At 46.4% G+C, this 21,025-nt stretch overlaps 2 protein-coding genes across 3 annotated transcripts in view; one reads left to right on the forward strand and one right to left on the reverse strand.

Annotated features, from left to right (window-relative positions):
* Positions 1 to 21,025, forward strand: part of PRELID3A (PRELI domain containing 3A) — a 182,047-nt gene that overhangs the window by 91,195 nt on the left and 69,827 nt on the right. The window lies entirely within an intron of this gene.
* Positions 1 to 21,025, reverse strand: part of AFG3L2 (AFG3 like matrix AAA peptidase subunit 2) — a 50,082-nt gene that overhangs the window by 3,246 nt on the left and 25,811 nt on the right. For both annotated transcript variants that reach the window (XM_050767553.1, XM_050767554.1), the window contains exons 11-16: positions 20,379 to 20,486; positions 20,158 to 20,283; positions 17,363 to 17,473; positions 13,054 to 13,169; positions 8,179 to 8,379; positions 5,301 to 5,495 (exon numbers count right to left, since the gene is read on the reverse strand). In XM_050767553.1, coding sequence (XP_050623510.1) covers positions 5,301 to 5,495; positions 8,179 to 8,379; positions 13,054 to 13,169; positions 17,363 to 17,473; positions 20,158 to 20,283; positions 20,379 to 20,486 — 857 coding nt within the window. The remainder of the gene's footprint in view (positions 1 to 5,300; positions 5,496 to 8,178; positions 8,380 to 13,053; positions 13,170 to 17,362; positions 17,474 to 20,157; positions 20,284 to 20,378; positions 20,487 to 21,025) is intronic.

Here is a 21,025-nt window from a genome sequence, read left to right on the forward strand (position 1 = left end):
GCAATTCTCTTGCCTTAGCCTCCCAAGTAGCTGGGATTATAGGCATCCACCACCATGCTTGGCTTATTTTTTGTATTTTTAGTAGAGACGGGGTTTCACCACGTTGGCCAGGCTGTTCTCGAACTCCTACCTCAGGTGATCCCGCTGCTTCAGCCCCTCAAAGTGCTGGGATTACAGGTGTGGACTTATTTCTTGAGATAACCCCTTACTTTGAAATTTAATCTATCTGTAGTTTGCAATAAATGTTATGTTTTTAAAGATATAAAATTATGAAAGTTTTCTTATCTTTTCAGTTTTAAAAAATATTATAAAATGCTTCAAATAGGTATAAAACTGGAAAGAATGGATAATCCCTATGTAACCACTATCAACAGTGATCAATTTAGAAACATTCTTGTTTCAACTGTCTAGATTATTTTTAAGAAAATCCCAGATGTCATATCATTTTATCCATATATATATATATTTTTTTTTAATCTACATCTCTAAAAGGTTAGGATTGTTTACAAAACCAGAATACTATAATGCTCTGATTTTTTTTTTTTTTTTTTGAGACGGAGTCTCGCGCTGTCACCCAGGCTGGAGTGCAGTGGCTGGATCTCAGCTCACTGCAAGCTCCGCCTCCCGGGTTCACGCCATTCTCCTGCCTCCGCCTCCCGAGTAGCTGGGACTACAGGCGTCCGCCACCTCGGCCGGCTAGTTTTTTGTATTTTTTAGTAGAGACGGGGTTTCACCGTGTTAACCAGGATGGTCTCGATCTCCTGACCTCGTGATCCGCCCGTCTCGGCCTCCCAAAGTGCTGGGATTACAGGCTTGAGCCACCGCGCCCGGCCAATGCTCTGATTTTTAAAATATATTGTCTGCATATACGTAAGGAAAAAAAAAGCTTTAGGATTCCTTCTTAGACAATTTTTAATTCTCAATTTGCTTATACACACACACCATAGTTGTGGGTGATCACTTAAATTTCAATAATTTAATCCAATATATCAAAAACATATATATACACACATATATGTGTGTGTGTATATATGTGTATATATATATTTTTCCCCTGAAACAGGGTCTCACTGGTCACCCAGGCTGGAACGCAGTGGCGTGATCACAGCTCACTGTAGCCTCTAGCCTCAAGTTCCTGGACTCAGGTGATCCTCCCACCTCAGCCTCCAAGTGGCTGGGATTACAGGTACACGCCACCATACCAGGCTCATTTTTAATATTTTTAGTAGAGATGGGGTTTCACCATGTTGCCCAGGCTAGTCTCCAATTCCTGGGCTCAACTGATCCACCCACCTCAGCCTCCCAAAGTGCTGGGACTATAGACATGTGCCACAGTGCCTGGCCAAAATATTATTTCAACATGTGATGATACAAAACATGATCGAGGTTTTTTTACATTCCTTTCTTCATGCTGCATCTTCAGTAACCAGCATGCACCTGACACATAACAGGTCTCGATTCGCAGTGGCCACCATGTGCTCAGCAGCCCTCTGCAGCTGCCTAGCAGGGCCGCACAGGCTCAAGGAGAGGGGAACCACCAGGGCTCTGCAGGCAGGACACTTGGGTCAGACCCTGGCTCTGCCGCTTACCCACTGTATGACCCTAAGCAAAGCTACTGATCTCTCTCCGTAACAGCTTCTTCACCTGAAACTGAGGTAAGAGGTCACTAATGTTAGCCACCTCATGAGGTCACAGGGTTTTCAGAAAGGAAGCCTCAGGCAGTGCCTGGTACACAGGTGCTGGGTGAATGCTGGCAAGCCCTCAGGTGCGCACTCCATGCCCTCGCAGAGTCTGCCAGGTAATGGTTTCAGGAGCACAGGCCCCAGCCCCTCTCTTCTCCATAGCCTCCCTACCTCCTGGCTGGCTCTGCAGTATTCTGCACGTGGCTCATTTTCTCTGATGGACCAGAAAGTACTTCAAAACTTAGTGTTTCAAGAGCCTCACCATGCTAACCCAATTCTCCTTTCAATAAACAGACCTTGGTTGTGCAGCGTGAGTTGTGTGAGTATAGGCACTGGGACTGTGGATGGGCAGGATAACTGGAGAGATTCTCACAGCACTGCAGACCTCCTCAGTGCCTCACAGAGAGCTCATCTGCACCGGGCTCTTCTGCCTTCCTGTCTTTCACAGCTCAACACCTGGCTATCTGGCAACCCCGACCCCTGTTCATATTTCGATTTCAAATGCGCCTTGCTCAAATTCTCTTGGGTGTTGAGACCAAACCCTTTATCACTCCCTTTCCTCCCCGTGCCCAGGGATGCCTTGGAGTCATTCTCAGGCTTTCTTCTCTTTCGTTCTCTATGAAGTCCTGGTTTTCCAGCTCTGCCTTTGCCTTTTTATTTCCATGACCATCCCTGCAGGCACCACCTGAGGAGTGTTGAGATGCTCCGCTGCTTCCAAGCTGGTCTGGTCTGTGTTCCTGTTCCAATATAGCTGGCATGCTGCCACCACACTCTCCTGAAATTATCTTTCATCATTCTGCTCAAGATTCTTTAAGGACTAATTAAGAACTACTATAAAATAAGGAGGCTGGGTTAGATCTTTTTTTTTTTTTTTTTTTTTTTTGGAGATGGAGTTTCGCTCTGTCGCCCAGGCTGGAGTGCAGTGGCGCGATCTCGGCTCACTGCAAGCTCCGCCTCCCAGGTTCATGCCATTCTCCTGCCTCAACCTCCCGAATAGCTGCGACTACAGGCGCCCGCCACCACGCCCGGCTAATTTTTTTTTGCATTTTTAGTAGAGATGGGGTTTTACCGTGTTAGCCAAGATGGTCTCGATCTCCTGACCTCGTGATCTGCCCGCCTTGGCCTCCCAAAGTGCTGGGATTACAGGCGTGAGCCACTGCGCCCAGCGATCATTTTTAAGATCACTTCTACTTCTAAAGCTGTATGCCTCAGCTTTCTACCTAGCTCTGGAGGGCCTGGGACTTGTGACAGGAAAATAAAATCTAGGGACTCTAAACTCATTATGCCAAGGGGAAAAGTTAAGCTTGGAAACTGCACAAGAACTGCCTTCCTTTTTGTTCTTAAAGAGATGGTTGCAAAGACAGAACCATTTATCTCCCCAGGCGTCCTCCCCCACTCATTGCTCATAAGGAAATTCCTTGTGGGCCCTAAAACCTTTACCCTGAAACAAAGTTCTGCTGGACCTCACCCTGACAATGTAAGTTAACAGCTTATCTCACAGGAACAGACAAACACCAGACCAGAAGTCAACCCTCTGATAACCTGAGACAAATGCGTATTTGACTCCTTCTTCTACTCTATGTTTACTTTATTGCATGTAAAATGCGGATTTACTGAACAAGAGATGCATGCGTAACTGACATCCCTCTACCCCTCCTTTCACGTGTCACGTGGTTCAGTGAATGCAACCGCTCACCTCACCGCCTACCCTCCCCTTTTTTCTCTTCCTCCTTCCCTTCCTGCCACTCTTTCCCATTTAAATATTCAAGCCCTCAAAGCTCTCTATGGAAAAAGCAAAGGCCACAGATCCCACTATAACTGGTGTTTCTTTTTCCCTGGGTATATCCTCAACTTTGACAAAACAAACCTCTAAGCTGACAGAGCTCTGTCTCAGCCCCTCTTGGGTCTACAGGGTCCACCACCCGCAACTGCAGCAGGCTCAGGGCTGCCCCCGGGCTCCACGCCGCACACTCCTCCTTCCCCTTCCTTCTGCTCTGTTACCTGCTCATCCTTCTGGGTACCTCGGCCCTATCTCCTACAGAGCCTTCCTGGACCCCTCTGCCCATGCTGGATTTTCCTTCCTCAAAGCCCTGCTGTATGCTTTCCGGCGTTTTGGGGATGCTGGCGCCCACTCATTTCACTGCACACTTTTGTAAACTGACAGCATGGATTCTTCTGCATCGCCTAACATAGCTTCTTGAAGACTTGCTGACTGAACAGCACAATCTTAGTGAAACTGCCTTTGCAAAATTATAACAGGAAGACAAATTTGGCATGGCTGACTGCCTCTTGCTTCTATCCTCACACACTCTCCTCGCTCTTTCCCAGGTGTGGTCCAAATTAACTTCGGGAGGAATTTATAGTTTAAATGATAATAATACTTCCCCAAAACTAAACTGCCCTTGTAAAACTAATGAAAGGCCACCAAGTTAGGAGGATGAGAGGAGCCTGAATTCTACTAAGATGTAGGCATGGTTAAGTAATTACCAGCCATTATTCTGGAGGTCAGATTTGCAACTTCCCCAATTACTCCTGCAGATAATAACATCTCTATTGTAAAACTAAGGCTTGGCCTTTTGAGATAGCTTTTCAGCTTTTTGCATTTCTGACAACCAATGGCTCCACCTGGGCTCACCAACTGGTCCTGTGCCCCCCTCCAGGAACTGACTCGCACAGGAGGACAGCTTTCACGCCCTATGACTTCACCTCCGCCCCGCCCCATTCAAACAGCATTCACCACTCCCTGGCCCTTACCCGCCAAACTGTTCTTGAAAAGCCCTGGTCTCCACGGAGACTGATTTGAGTAATACTAATAACTCCAGGCTGCCATTCGGTCAGCTCTGCATGAATTAAGCTCTTTCTCTACTGCAATTCCCCTGTCTTGAGAAACTGGCTGTACCTGGGCTGCAGGCAAAATGAATCTATTAGGTAGCTGTGTCAATCCCTTATAAAAGGCTTTTTCATTTGTGCTTTTCTCATTAGAGTACAGAATATTCAAAGTTTTTTTAAATTCTAATTTTTTTTCACCTGGACTCTGGAAAATTGAGAGGTTACCAAATGTGAGAAATCCACTGAGTTCAGAAAGGGTCCCTTCCTTTTGTAGGTGCTATCAAATGAGACACGACGACGACAAACACAATGCTTTCTCGTGGAAACTCAGGAGCAAGCCACAAGTAAGGTAATGTTCACGCACCAATTTCCTACTTATCAGTTCGGCTGCGTCTTTTACTTGCCCTTTCATCTTTCACTACCTATTTATTTTCGAGGTGAAAAACAATGGTAAACCAGGCAATCATGCTTCTCATTAGGAGTACTGTGAACTATCTGGTGAGGGAGTCCTGATTTGTTTACTTTGTGGTTACTGACAGACTTCATTAACCATTCAGTCATATTCCTAAGAGTCACAGGAGCCGGGACAGTGTCAACTTCTGTTCACCACCACATTGCAACCCCCCCCCATGAAGACAGAGCAGACAATGAAACATCAGAATGAATGGACCTATGGGTGAGCCAGAGAGAGGCAATTCTGCAGTCTACAATCCAACCAAAAGAGTCCATCTATCACTTCAATCTTTTTTTGCAAAACTGTAAATAATTATTCCCACAACTGGCACCTACCTTCTCCACGTCGGCTTTCTTCTCTGTGAGAAGAGCTACTGTTCTTTTATAAGCATCATTAATAAGGATTCGTACTTCATCATCTATCAATCTTGCAGTGGCTTCACTGTAAGGTTTCTCCAATACCATGTCCCCCTGACGTGGGAGGTCAAAGGAGATTTGCCCAACCTTTTCATTCATGCCAAACTGAACAATCTGAAAAATACATGATTAGCGGTGGTTATATATGATTGCTGTTCAACCAGACAAAATCTGCACAGCAGCCCGAGCCAGCTAAAGTGCACAAGGGTGCTCTGTGTAGCCAGCAACAGCAGCACGGTGCTTTAAACTCACAACTAGAAACAGAGCCAGAAGCCCAGGCATAACACCCACAACAAAGTTAGAATGCAGATCCCAACAACTATGACATTACTACCTGGTTTCTTTTTTTTTTCTTTTTAGGCAGTCGGTCTGTCGCCCAGGTTGTAGTGCAGCAGCACCATCTTGGTTCATTGCAACCTCTACGTCCCGAGTTCAAGCAATTCTCGTGCCTCAGCCTCCCAAGTAGCTGGGATTATAGGCATCCGCCACCACTCCCAGCTAATTTTTCTATTTTTAGTAGAGATGGGTTTCCGTCATGTTGGCCAGGCTGGTCTTGAACTCCTAACCTCAGGTGATCTGCCCGCCTCGGCCTCCCAAAGTGCTGGGATTACAGGCGTGAGCCACCCTGCCCAGCCACTACCTGGTTTCTTTTTGTTTTGAGACAGGGTTTTGTTCTGTCGCCCAGGCTGGAATGCAGTGCATGATCATAGCTCACTGCAGCGTTGACCTCCTGGGCTCAAAATATCCTCCCACCTCAGCTTCCCAAAGTGCTGGGATTACAGGCGTGAGCCACCGAGCCTGGCCTGATATTACTATCTGTACAAGGGAAAGCAGAGAAGAAGCAAGAAGCATCTGACAGACCTGAAGAAACAGAACCCCCAGCTGCCAACAGGTTCTTCCCAGGAAGGGTGGTACGCCACTCACGCTGCGAACACGTGAGACTGGAAGGACACCTGCATTTCCCCGTTCACCGAGTCCATGGGGCCCAGGGGACAGTCTGAAGAGGCTCATCCAGTGTGGACCCACGAGCCCCCAAAACTCCTCAGCACCACACAGGAGGCGCTTCTGCAAGTAAGACCCAAACTGACTGGAAAAAAGAGAAGGCCCAGATAAGAGTGGGATCAAAAATAGCCAGGGGTGCTCGAAGGGAGGAAACCACATTCCTAACACTTCACGAACACAGCCCGAAAAACTCCTGGACCTCCTCCCGCCTAAGAGAGCAGCAAAACAAATTTCATGTAAAAATAGGCAATAGAAAAATCCCTTATAAAGTTATAAGAAAAAAATCAGCTGAATAATGTCTCCAGATAAGAAAAGTGGGATGAAAAGATGTGTCAATACTACAGAGGAAATTCATATCTTAGTACTTCAAAACAGGCTAAAAGAAATCAGGGAGGCCAGGCGCGGTGGCTCAAGCCTGTAATCCCAGCACTCTGGGAGGCCGAGGCGGGCGGATCACGAGGTCAGGAGATCGAGACCATCCTGGCTAACACGGTGAAACCCCGTCTCTACTAAAAAAAATACAAAAAACTAGCCGGGCGAAGTGGCGGGCGCCTGTAGTCCCAGCTATTTGGGAGGCTGAGGCAGGAGAATGGCGTAAACCCGGGAGGCGGAGCTTGCAGTGAGCTGAGATCCGGCCACTGCACTCCAGCCCGGGCGACAGAGCGAGACTCCGTCTCAAAAAAAAAAAAAGAAAAAAAAAAAAAAAAAAAAAAAAAGAAATCAGGGAAATGACACATGATATGAAAGATCTACTTAAATCACAGCTAGAAAAGCTTCAATGAGGTGCTAGAAAAAAATACGTATCAAAGCCACCACACCCGGCCTGAAATAAACTTTAAATATTGTACTAAAAAAAGGTTTCTCAGGGCCGGGCGCAGTGGCTCACGCCTGTAATCCCAGCACTTTGGGAGGCTGAGGCAGGCAGATCACGAGGTCAGGAGATCGAGACCATCCTGGCTAACACAGTGAAACCCCTCCACTAAAAATACAAAAAAGTAGCTGGGCGTGGTGGCAGGCGCCTGTGGTCCCAGCTACTCGGGAGGCTGAGGCAGGAGAATGGCATGAACCCAAGAGGTGGGGCTTGCAGTGAGCCAAGATGGTGCCACTGCACTCCAGCCTGGGCAACAGAGCAAGACTCGGTCTCAAAAAAAAAGTTTCTCAGCCAAGCGCAGTGGCTCATGCCTGTAATCCCAGCACTTTTGAGAGGCGGAGGAGGGCGGATCACCTGAGGTCGGGAGTCCAAGACCAGCCTGACCAACATGGAGAAACCCCGTCTCTATTAAAAATACAAAACTAGCCGGGTATGGTGGCGCATGCCTGTAGTAACAGCTGCTCGAGAGGCTGAGGCAGGAGAATGGCTTGAACCTGGGAAGTGGAAGTTGCGGTGAGCCGAGACTGCACCACTGTACTCTAGCCTGAGCAACAAGAGCAAAACTCTGTATCAAAAAAAAAATTTAGCCAGGCATGGTGGCGTGTGCCTGTAATCCCAGCAACTTAGGAGGCTGACGCAGGAGAATCGCTTGAACCCGGGAGGCCGAGGTTGCAGTGAGCCAAGATAGAGCCACTGCACTGCAGCCTGGGTGACAGAGGAAGACTGTGTCTCTAAAAAAAAAAAAGTTTCTCTTCATAAGTTTTAATTGCTTTAAACATGGACTTCTTTTAAGAGATAATCCTTGCCTAAAAAGCCTAAAACAGTGAAGCAACAATAATATTGTTTCAGAGCCATTCATGGAATGTCAATTTCTCATGCAAATATGAACAAATGAGGAGGAAACGCCCTCCTTCATATACTCACTTGGGCATATGCACTCTGCGTTACTTTTCTCAAGTCATCTTGAGCACCAGTTGTAATTCTTCCAAAGAAGATTTCTTCAGAGACTCGACCACCTAAGGTCATACACATCCTATCCAAGAGCTGCTCTTTGGTATAGAGGTATTGTTCTTTTGGTAAATACTGAGCATAACCTAGTCCTTTGCCACGTGGGATGATGGATACCTGGTAAGTAGAAAACACAGTGTTGAAGATCCTACTACAGATGAAGACTTGATCAAAACATCTGTGTATAAACAGATGAACTCAGTGACTAAAAATAAGCACAACAGCCGCACAGTCCATCAGCCTCAGTGGGATGTGATCTAGTAGCAGTGACTGCTCAGGAGGGATATTTTCTCTCAGGAGAGTTTCACCTTAGATTTTTGTTGCTGTTTTTGTTTTTGAGATTGAGTTGCTCTGTTGCCCAGGCTAGACTGCAGTGGCAGGATCTCAACTCACTGCAACCTCCACCTCCCAGGTTCAAGCAGTTCTTCTGCCTCAGCCCCTGAGTAGCTCAGATCACAGGTGCCCACCACCAGGCCCAGTTAATTTTTGTATTTTTAGTAGAGAAGGGTTTCACCATGTTGGTCAGGCTGGTCTCGAACTCCTGACCTCGTGATCCTCCTGCCTCAGCCTCCCAAAGTGCTGGGATTACAGGCATGAGCCACTGTGCCCAGCTTCACCTTCGAGTTCTAAGTGGCTTTTTTTTTTTTTTTTTTAAATAAAAACAGGGCCTCACTTTGCTACCCGGGATGGTCTTAAACTCCTGACTTCAAGCATTTCTCCCACCCTGACCTCCCAAAGTGCTAGGATTACAGGCATGTGCCACCATACCCAGCAAATCTTTTTTTTTTTTTTTTTTTTGAGACGGAGTCTTGCTCTCTTGCCCAGGCTGCAGTGCAGTGGCACAATCTCGGCTCATTGCAAGCTCTGCCTCCCAAGTTCACACCATTCTCCTGCCTCAGCCTCCCAAGTAGCTGGGACTATAGGCGCCCGCCACCATGCCTGGCTAATTGTTTTGTATTTTTAGTAGAGACGGGGTTTCATCGTGTTCGCCAGGATGGTCTCGATCTCCTGACCTTGTGATACGCCCGCCTCAGCCTCCCAAAGTGCTGGGATTACAGGCGTGAGCCACCGCGCCCGGCCCAATTTCTTGTCTTTTTGTAAAACTGAATTGAAAGTATTCCATCTTGACATTCTGACGGTTCTGATGCTGTGCGAGCGTGCGGGCTTCCTTCAACTCTGCTGTCGGACGTGGCCACATCCTCCCTCAAAGGCAGGAGGGTGCAGCAGGCCAGGATGCTCGGCGGCCTTTCCTTTCCAGTCCTCTTTTGCAAATACGTAAATTCCCTTAATTTTAAAAAAATTCAGTTTATTGGCCGGGCGCGGTGGCTCACGCCTGTGATCCCAGCACTTTGGGAGGCCGAGGCGGGCAGATCACGAGGTCAGGAGATCGAGGCCATCCTGGCGAACACAGTGAAACCCCGTCTCTACTGAAAATACAAAACAATTAGCTGGGCGTGGTGGTGGGCGCCTGTAGTCCCAGCTTCTAGGGAGGCTGAGGCAGGAGAATGGTGTGAACCCGGGAGGCGGTGGACTGACTTGCAGTGGGCGGAGATGGCACCAATACACTCCAGCCTGGGTGATAGAGCAAGACTCCGTCTCAAAAAAAAAAAAATTCAGTTTATTGAGAGATGACATATATGGTTAAATGCACCCATGTGAAGTGTAGAGTTCAATGAGTTTTGACAAACATAATGTCAAGCCACAATTAAGATACAGAATATTCTCATGCCCAGAAAGTTCCCTTGCACCCATTGGTAGAGTCTTTCTCTCCACACCCAACCTCAGACAACCACAGACACGCTTTCTGTCCCTATGGATTAGTTTAGCTTCCAGAACTGCAAATAAATGAAATCGTATGGCACATACTTCATTGTGTTTGGTCTCTTTCCCTGTTTTTGAGATCCATAGATACTGTTGTGTGTATTAATAGTCATTCATTTTTATTTTTACTGCTGTGTGGCACTCCACTGCTACAAACATACCAAATATCCGTTTCATTCTTGATGCAAGTCAGGGTCATTTTCAGTTTACTGATACTATAAATAAAGCAGTAACAGTCTTTGCGTGGACACAGGTTTTTGTTTCTCTTGGGGAAATAAGAGTCGAATTGTTTGGTCACATGGAAGTGTTCGTCTACCTTTATAAGAAACTGCCAAACTGTTTTCCAAAACAATGGTACCATTTTACATTCCTTTTTTTGGCAGAGTCTCATTCTGTCCCCTGGGCTGGAGTACAGTGGCACGATCTCTGCTCACTGCAGCCTCCGCCTCTTGGGTTCAAGTGATCCTCCCAGATTCCAGTGATTCTCCTGCCTCAGTCTCCCGAGTAGCTGGGACTATAGGTGTTCACCACGTCTGGCTAATTTTTCTATTTGTACCAGAGACGGGTTTTGCCATGTTGGCCAGGCTGGTCTCAAACTCCGAACCTCCAGCAATCTGCCCGCCTCGGCCTCCCAAAGTGCGAGGATCACAGGCGTGAGCTACTGCATCCGGCCCCATTTTACATTCCTGTCAACAACATGCGTGCATTTCAACTGCTCCATATCCTTATGAACAATGAAGACTGTCTCTTTTTCATTTTAACCATTCCAGGAAGTATGTTCAAGTAGCTCATTACGGGTGAATTTGCATGTCCCTGATGAATAATGATATACCCTGTGTATGCTTAATGCCCACTCATATACCGTCTGGGAAATGCATGTTTAAATCTTTCACCCACTGTTTTACTGGGCTGTTTTCTTATTATTGAATTCTAAGAGTTCTTTTTTTTTTTTTTTTTGAGACGGAGTCTCGATCTGCCGCCCAGGCTGGAGTGCAGTGGCCCGATCTCAGCTCACTGCAAGCTCCGCCTCCCGGGTTCCCGCCATTCTCCTGCCTCAGCCTCCCGAGTAGCTGGGACTACAGACGCCCGCCACCGGGCCCGGCTAGTTTTTTGTATTTTTTTAGTAGAGACGGGGTTTCACCGTGTTAGCCAGGATGGTCTCGATCTCCTGACCTCGTGATCCGCCCGTCTCGGCCTCCCAAAGTGCTGGGATTACAGGCTTGAGCCACCGCGCCCGGCCTAAGAGTTCTTTATATGTTCTAGATACAAGTCCTTGCAGTACATATAAACGACAATATATATGTACTGCACATATATATATACACACACACACATACTGTCCTATATATGTACTGCAAGTATTTTCAGAGGGTGTGGCTTGCCTTTTTATTTTCTCAATCTGGTCTTTCAAAGAAAGAGAGTCTTAAATTTTGATGAGATCCCATTTGTCAACTTTTTCTTTTGTGGCTCATGCTTTTTGTGTCCCAAGAAATTTCTGCATACTCAAGGCCACAAAGATTTTTACCTATATTTTCTCCTAAAGTTTTATGGTTTTAGTTTTTATGATTTCAAATAATTTTTTGCATATGATGCAAGGGTTAATGTTCACCATTTTTCCTGTGAATACTCTTGCCGGAACCACCTGTAGATAAGACAATTCCTCCCCCTTGAATCATCCTGGTACCTCTGTTGGAAATCAATGAACCAAAAGTTTGTGGTTCACTTTCCAGGCTCCATTCCATCCCACTGGCCTGCGTGCCAGTCCTCCTACCAGCACCACACTCTCATCACTGTAGCTGCACACAGTCTTACTATTGGGGTGAGTAACTTACACTGTTCCACCCATTACCGAGAGGACCTTGGTCTAGCGGTAGCGTCAGTGCCTAGAAAAGGCATCCGTTACTTTGCGAGTTAGAGAATACTCTGCTCCACCACCTCTTGTGGAACCGCCCACAGTTATCCGGAGGCCTAACCGTCTCTCTGTGATGCTGTGTGTCAGTGGTCATGCTCCTGGTCTACTTTCATGTTCTACCCTGTACACCTGGCTCTGCCTTTTAAACAGCAGTAGCAGAATTAGTGAAAGTACTAAAAGTCTTTGAAATGCAGAAGTAATGGCGTAAGCTGTCTCCTCTCTCTCTCTGCCTCGGCCGCCAAACAGGGAAGGGCCCCCTGTCCAGGGGACATGTGACTCACGTGACCTTGTCTATCATTGGAGATGACTCACACGCCTTACCCTGCCCCCTGGTATTGTATCCAATAAATAACAGCGCAGCCTGGCATTCGGGGCCACTACTGGTCTCTGCATCTCGGTGGTAGTTGTCCCCCGGGCTCAGCTGTCTTTTCTTCTCTTTGTCTTGTGTCTTTATTTCTACAATCTCAACTCCACACATGAGGAGAAAAACCCACAGACCCTGTAGGGCCGGTCCCTACAACCCTTTTGCCGGGTTCTCTGGGATTGCTACTGTGCATGTGTAGTTTAGTGGTTGGCCTGGGATTTGGGCAGTTCTTACTCAGATTCGGGCCTTGCCCCTTGGTAGTTTTCTTGCTTCTGGGATTTTCCTGTTAAATTTCCAGTGTTCTTCAAGTCCTGGACTATCTCCTCTACCACCTCAGGATAGTAAAGCCTATGTCGCATGCCACTGTAGTGTGGAGATTATGAAAAACCCTCAGGTAAGAAAGCCACAGGCTCCCAGTTCAAATCCACTGTAGCTGTTGCTTTATAGGAGCAAACTCTCCTCCAGCTCTGGCCTGCTTTTGGATACTCTGTGGTCCCTTTAAATAATTTTCTGTCCAAATTTGATATTTATCTATGGGACAGTTTGTACAACCATGGTTACCAGAAGTTTTGGCTAAAGCCTTCTAAATATCATTTCATTCTCCTTTGCAGGAGTGTATCTTGCTTCTTGAGTGGCTGCAGCGAGCAGCCGCTCACACGTGCTCTGGCTGCCTAGTGCAGCCACCCTGCTTCACCTTTAAAAGCGGGTCTGCGTGCTCCAGATACCAGCCGGCAACCGCGTGGCCTGCTTCATGGTATGCCACGGTCTTCTTCTCCTCAGGCTGCAGAACCTGCGTTTTTTTCTCTAAGCCTAACAAAATAAGAACAAAAAAACCCAAGCCACCATTTTAGTGACACTGACATTAAAAGACAATTATACAGTGCTATACATTGCCTTACCTAAAATGGGGTTTGGAGATATAAGTCCTTGCAGTACATATCAAGGACAATATTATATATATATACACATACCTATATATCGTCCTTTATATATACATATATGCAGTACATATATATTGTCCTTTATATGTACTGCAAGTATTTTCAGAGGGTGTGGCTTGCCTTTTTATTTATTTATTTATTTATTTATTTATTTTTTGAGACGGAGTCTCGCTCTGTCACCCAGGCTGGAGTGCGGTGGCCGGATCTCGGTTCACTGCAAGCTCCGCCTTTCGGGTTCACGCCATTCTCCTGCCTCAGCCCCCCGAGTAGCTGGGACTACAGGCGCCCGCCACCTCGCCCGGCTAGTTTTTTTTTTGTATTTTTTAGTAGAGACGGGGTTTCACCGTGTTAGCAAGGATGGTCTCGATCTCCTGACCTTGTGATCTGCCCGTCTCGGCCTCCCAAAGTGCTGGGATTACAGGCTTGAGCCACCGCGCCCGGCCAATTTTCTTAATTGTCTTTCAAAGAAAGAGAGTCTGCCTATCACAATCCAAAAATTCCTAATCAAGGCCAGGCGCAGCGGCTCATGCCTGTAATCCCAGCACTTTGGGAGGCTGAGGTGGGCCGATCACTTGAGGTGAGGAGTTCGAGACCAGCCTAGCCAACATGGTGAAACCCCATCTCTACTAAAAATACAAAATTAGCCAGGCGTGGTGGTGAGCGCCTGTACTTCCAGCTACTAGGGAGGCTGGGGCAGGAGAATCACTTGAACCCAGGAGGCGGAGGTTGCAGTGAACTGAGATCATGCCACTGGACTCCAGCCTGGGCTATAGAATGAGACTCTGTCTCAAAAATAAAAAAAATTAAAAAATTAAGTTAAAAAAATTTTTTAAAAATCAAATAGAATTCCCAATGTCAGAATAAAAGCAAAAGGTCAAGTTCAAAATACAACTACAGCAAAAATGCACTCACTCCCCCATCCCCAGGCCTGCTTTCTCACTTTTAAGCCACACACCCTGTGTTTTGGGAAACAAATTGAAATGTAAAATAAAATTCTGCATTGAGGTCATTTTAAAACACGCAAAATTACAGAAACCAAAACTCTGGAAAGGTCCTCAGTGCATAGTCTAGGTGTTCAGAATTATCAAATACTGGGCACAGGAAGATGCCTGCCGTAAGACACTACCTGTTGTCCATTCTGCCGGAAGGCAGGAGAGTCTGAGAAAGCAGGGAGCCAGTTCAAGACCTGGAGCTACCCCACATGGAGCCAGCCAGGCTGATGCTGGCGCACCCTCACCCAGCCAGCCGGCCCTGGGGCGCAGAGCGAGCCACAGAAGTGGCAGAGCAGACCCAGAGGGCAAACCCCAGAGACACAGGGCCCACAAGACCCGCGCTGGAGCCCACGTCCACCACAGTGCTGGCCGGACTCCAGTCTGAGCAGGATTCTTCTCTGGCCTGGATCAAGGTGGGCTCTGCCCCTCACTCTGTACCTCTGTGCTGTAAAAACTACCTGCACTATTTGTACTAAACAAATCATCACACAGTGGCAAAAGTAGTTTTGCCGTGTTCATGGTAATCCACCTGAGAGAATTTCTCAGCTGATGTTAAGAAGACTGGAAGACAAAAACAAAAGCTGTGTTCCCAATGACACAACCCAAGAGAAACACATGCCACAGGGCGGGAAGTTACAAAACGGGAGTTAAGTCTGTCTGCCGATGAACACTTCTGGCTTATCTGTAAAAACAGAAGCCTTTCCCCACAGTTCACCTCAGGAGTCATTCATTTTCTCAGTGCCTATCTCACTACACAACGCTGCCTGCGGGGCCAGCAACTGCCTCAGAGCCAAACCTGCGACTGGGTGGCTGCCTGCTCTGCCCCGCCCTCTCTGATCATTCTCCTTAACTTAAAAAAAGGCATAAATACACAGTTTTCACCTGTCTCTACAGTGAATTATTATATTTTGCTTCATTCCATTCACAACTCTCATCATCTGAGGTTCTTCTTTTCAATAACAAATTTATAAAATAAGAGGTCTGGTGATTCATTCATTCAATCATTGTTTACTGAGCACCTATCCCCGGCGAACCACATTGCTCTACCAGCCTCTACGTCCTCACTGGAAGCCCCACTAGTCTGGTTTTGTACCCTCTACTCAGCTGAACTGTCAAAAGTCACCCTAACACCCTCACTGCCAAATCCAAAGTTCCTCTTCCTCCTCCACACCCATGTGCCTTGCCCTGCTGCTGGCGCCTCATCTCCTGTCCCCTCCAGCCTACAGGTCCCTGTTACTGGCACATCTTCCTCGCTTGTCTGCTGACGCACCTTCAGTGCTTATGGTACACCATGAGCACTTGTGACCCTGCTGACACACCTCTCCCCTCGTACCAAATGTGGGCACTGGGTAACATTTCCTCTGCAACTCCCTCTCTCCCAGGAAAGTGGCTCCAAGTGCCCCAGTCGCCCACCTCACTCCACCTGGCACACCCTGGGACCCTGCCCTGGCTCACAGGCAGGACTGCTCATTCTCTACGAGCCAGCTGCCTCTGCGAGTGCCCCACGCTCCTGCAGTCTCTCAAGTCTGTCCTCATTTCTTTTACGGCTGTCACTGGTGCTCCCCCATGCTAAGCTGTGGGCTCACGGTACTCACAGTGATGACTGCAAGGTTCTCTGCCTCTAGATGCTTCCCTCCTCTTCAAAGCCAGATTGATTCTCCTAAAATACCACTGGTCATTATGTTACTTAGTGGCTCACACCTGTAATCCCAGCACTTTGGGAGGCCGAGGCAGGCAGATCACCTGAGGTCAGGAGATCGAGACCAGCCTGGCCAACATGGTGAAACCCCATCTCTACTAAAAATACAAAAATCAGCCAGGCATGGTGGTGGGCGCCTGTAATAGCAGCTACTCGGAAGGCTGTTCATTTGAACCCTGGAGGCAGAGGTTGCAGTGAGCTGAGATTGTGCCACTGCACCCCAGCCTGGGTGACAGAATGAGAACCTGCCTCAAAAAAACAAAAAACGAAACAAAACCAAAAAACCCCACCTTAATTCAATACTGGCCATAGGACAAAACTGTAAAAGCCTCTGAGCTTAACATTCAAGGCTTTCCAAAACTGACCAGTTTACTCTCCCTCCCTACACACAGGGTAGGTAGCCTGCCTCAAGTCCATTCTGCCAGGTCACGTCCAGGCCACACCCAGTTCTATCCTGGGCCAGGGGCACACCCCTCCTCTTCTGTGGAACTCTGCCTGGTGCAGGGCTTCCCCCTCCTTTGAATGCCCAAGGACTTGAATTGCTACTTGCCTTTGGGGATTAAATCAGAAGCCCTATGGAATGTTAAGAAAACACGTGCTCCCCCTGTGCTGGCTGAGGAAGCACTTCCAGCTCCACGCCTGTTAGTTATTTTATTACTATTATTATTATTATTTTTTTTTTGAGATGGAGTCTCACTCTGTTGCCCAGGCTAGAGTGCAGTGGTGCGATCTCAGCTCACCACCACCTCTGCCTCCCGGGTTCAAGCAATTCTCCTGCCTCAGCCTCCCAAGCAGCTGGGACTTCCAAGTACGCGCTACCACCTGTACTTGTATTTTTAATAGAGATGGGGTTTCACTATGTTGGCCAGTCTGGTCTCAAACTCCTGACCTCGTGATCTGCCCACCTCGGCCTCCCAAAGTGCTGGGATTACAGGCGTGAGCCACCGTGCCAGGCTGTTACAGATATTTTACAACCATCACCTGTATCTAGCACAGAGCACCATGTGATGAAACTTTTGTAAACAGGAAGGCTGTGAGCTTTTTAACAAATTTGATTGGTATAATTCACGGGTAGACACCTCACTGCTGGCTGCCTGTGCAAGCAAAGCATTTGTGAGCTGCCATCTCAAACTCACCCAGCACCACAGACCTCCATGCAGAGGGCAGGTGGCAGCAGATGGTGGGGAAAGAAGGAAGAGAGGCAGGGGAGGCATGTGAGGGGCCATGACACCAAGAGAACACAAGTATGGTGAGCCCCAGGGCTGGGCGGATACACTTTCTTGGCTTTCAGTTCTTGCCCAAACAGAGAAATCCCTGGCCTCAAATTCATTTTATCAGCCTTTCTACTTGAGTTATGTTCAGTTTCCTTACCACCAATCACTCGCTCAATTGCCTGTTCAAAGTGTTTCTGATTTATGGAATCTGACAGGTGCCTCGCAGCAATCAACGCAGCTTCATTACAGACATTAGCAACATCAGCACCTAAAAAATGAACATAGAACAGCTTACCCACCGAAATATGCCCAAACTGATCAGGCAAATCCATAGTTAATTTTTAAATCAGCAGTACAATGAATAAAGGTTTTGTGTGAATAGAATTCTGTTTGACTTACGATAACCCTAAGCTATTCCAGCATTTAATGTAAGCCTGGTATAATTCTGGCCCTCTGAACTAAGATGAAAGTATTAGTAGTCAACAGATAATTACAGGCAACTATTTACCTTAATAGACAATATGGCTCACATAATAGCAAACTAAGATAGCATCTAAAAATGCTCATTTAAATAACTTAGTTCTATCACCTGTGTTGGGAAAATGGCTTGCATAGATATTAGGTGAAGTACTGAGGTATGATGAGAAACCTAATTTTTATAATCACCTAGTACATTCAGTGAAACAACTAAATTTAAATATAGCTAAAAGCTTGTCAAATGCTTTTTAGATCCATCTCTTTAACTTTGCAGCTAAGGATATGGTAGCACAAATAAGCTACAGCACACCATCTGTGTTAAATAAACAAATATTACAACATTATAAATTTCAAAGACAAGTAAAAAGGTAAGACCCCTCAAACAAGATGATCATCTTCTGACCACACTATTGTACATAATCTTTTCATACTTCTCAAACTGTTCTATTTCATTTTGTGTTTAGAAGGAGAGAAATAGGGAATAGGAAAGGACCATATTTTACATTAAAAAATTATTGGAATAAGCACATGAAAAGATGCTCAACATCACCAGTCATTAGAGAAATGCAAATCAAAACAGCAGTGAGATGCCAAATCACACCAGCTAAGATGGCTGTAATAAAAAAAGACAGTGACAAGTGCTGGCAAGGATGTGGAGGAACTGGGACCCTCACACGTTACTGGTGGGAATGTAAAATGGCACGGGTAATTAAAACAACCTAGCGGTTCCTCAAAAAGTTAGAGATACAACATGACCCAGCAATTCCACTGCTAGGTATTTACCAAGAGAAACAATACGACCACGAAAAATCTGTACACCAATGTTCATGGCAGCATTATTCATAATAGCCAAAAACTGGCAACAGCCCACGTGGCCATCAACTGATGGGTGGATCAACAAGATGTGGAATAGCCAAACAACGGCACATTTACTTGGTCACGAACAGGAATGACGTTCTGATGCCTGCCACGATTTGGATCAGTCCTGTTCATTATGTTAAGTGAATATAAGCTAGGCACAGAAGACCACGTTTTTATTTTATTTTATTTTACTGGAGACAGAGTTTCGCTCTTGTCGCCCAGGCTGGAGTGCAATGGCGCAATCTCGGCTCACTGCAACCTCCACCTCCCGGGTTCAAGCAATTCTCCTGCTTCAGCCTCCCAAGTAGCTGGGATTACAAGCCCCCACCCCAACCACATCCAGCTAATTTTTGTATTTTTAGTAGAGACAGGGTTTCGCCTTATTAGCCAGGCTGATCTTGAACCCCTGATGTCAGGTGATCCACCTGCCTCGGCATCCCAAAGAGCTGGGATTACAGGTGTGAGCCACTGCACCTGGCCAAAACCACAGGTTTTTATATAAAATGTACAGAATAAAAAAAATCTAGAGAGACAGAAAGTTTGATTGATTGTTTTGAGATGGAGTCTCGCTCTGTTACCCGGGCTGGAGTGCAGTGGGGTGATTTAGGCTCACTGCAACCTCGCCTCCTGGGTTCAAGCCATTCTGCTGCCTCAGCCTCCTGAGGAGCTGGGATTACAGACATGTGCCACCATGACTGGCTAATTTTTGTATTTTCAGTAGAGACAGGGTTTTGCCATGTTGGCCAGGCTGGTCTCGAACGCCTGACCTCAGGTGATCCACCAGCCTCGGACTCCCAAAGTGCTGGAAATACAGGTGTGAGCCACCGCGTCCAGCCCAAAATGTTTTAAAATTATAGTGATGGTTGTACAACCCTGTAAATATACTAGAAACCATTAATTGTACACTTTACACAGGTGATTTTTAGTTAACTTTATTTCAACAGAGCTTTTAAAAAAACACTTAGGAATAATTCCTACAATATTTATAGAAAAAATGACACACTATCAGCAATTTGTCACAAAATACTCCAGAGGAAGCAGAAAGAGACGACGGCATAGGTAAAAGTAAGGGTGGATGGGAATTAGTAATTGTTCCCGAAACCAGGTGATAGGTAGATGGTTTCATTACACCATTCCCTCAAAATCTGTGTATGTTTGAAATTTCCTGTAATAACAAAGTAAAAATAGTCAGGCACAGTGGCTCATGGTTATAATCCCAGCAGTTTGGGAGGCCGAGGCAGGAGGATTACTTAAAGCCAGGAGTTTCAGGCCAGTCTGTGCAAAATAAGACCCTGTCTCCACAAAATCAGAAAATTAGCTGAGCATGGTGCTACTAATGGTGCTGTAGTCCCAGCTACTCAGAAGGCTGAGGCAGGAGGATCACTCGAGCCCAGAAGGTTGAGGCTATAGTAAGTTATGATTACACCACTCAGTCCAGCCTGTGCAATAAATCAAGATCCTATCTCAAAAAAAAAAAAAAAAAAAAAAATTGAGAATATAAACTTAGGTAGCCCACAGTAAAGAAGTGAAAAGGTAACAAAGTAAACTGGTACCTGGTAACTATTCCTGATTTTAATATACTTCTAAATAGAGTCCTCGTTACTTTCCACTCACCTGAAAACCCTGGAGTTAAAGATGCCAGTTTTCTTGCCAATTTATCCTTCTCCAGGGTACTGTCCAGTTTTAGTGGTCGGAGGTGAACTTTGAAAATAGAAGCTCTTCCTTTTATGTCTGGTGGTCCTTTAGAAATCATTTTTAAGGAAAAGAAAATCATATTGAAACAGTCACACCTATACTCATGAGCACTGGACCTGCCCCAGCAAACATCATCTCACCAATAAATATCTGCCTGTCGAAACGCCCCGGCCTAAGCAGCGCAGGGTCCAGGATATCTGGTCGATTAGTGCCGGCCAAAATGACGACATTTGTTGTTGTATTAAAACCTGAAAGGTAACAAAAATGCAAACACTGTTAAATGACAAGAGGCAGAAAGCAACGGTGCACCATCAGGAACATATGAGCACTGCAAATTCATAGCTACAGTAAACACATTTTCTATTCATTATCCAGTGGGTTTTTGTTGTGTTGTTGTTTGAGATGGAGTTTTACTCTTGTCCAGGCTGGAGTGCAATGGCATGATCTCAGCTCACTGCAACCTCTGCCTCTCGGGTTCAAGCAATTCTCCTGCCTCAGCCTCCCGAGTAGCTGGGACTACAGGCGTGCCCCATCACACCTGGGTAATTTTTGCATTTTTAGTAGAGATAGGGGTTCTCCATGTTGGTCAGGCTGGTCTCAAACACCTGACCTCAGGTGATCCACCTGCCTGGGCCTCCCAAAAGTGCTGGGATTACAGGCGTGAACCACTGCCCCGGCCTATCCAGTGTTTTTTAAGTTACAAACTTGAATTATTTTTCTTACTATTCAGCTTTTCCTTGAAAATAATCATATGTTAGACTTAAAATTTTAAGAGTAAATTTCCTAA

The sequence above is a fragment of the Macaca thibetana genome, chromosome 18 (assembly GCF_024542745.1).
Source record: "Macaca thibetana thibetana isolate TM-01 chromosome 18, ASM2454274v1, whole genome shotgun sequence".
Classification (NCBI taxonomy): domain Eukaryota; kingdom Metazoa; phylum Chordata; class Mammalia; order Primates; family Cercopithecidae; genus Macaca; species Macaca thibetana.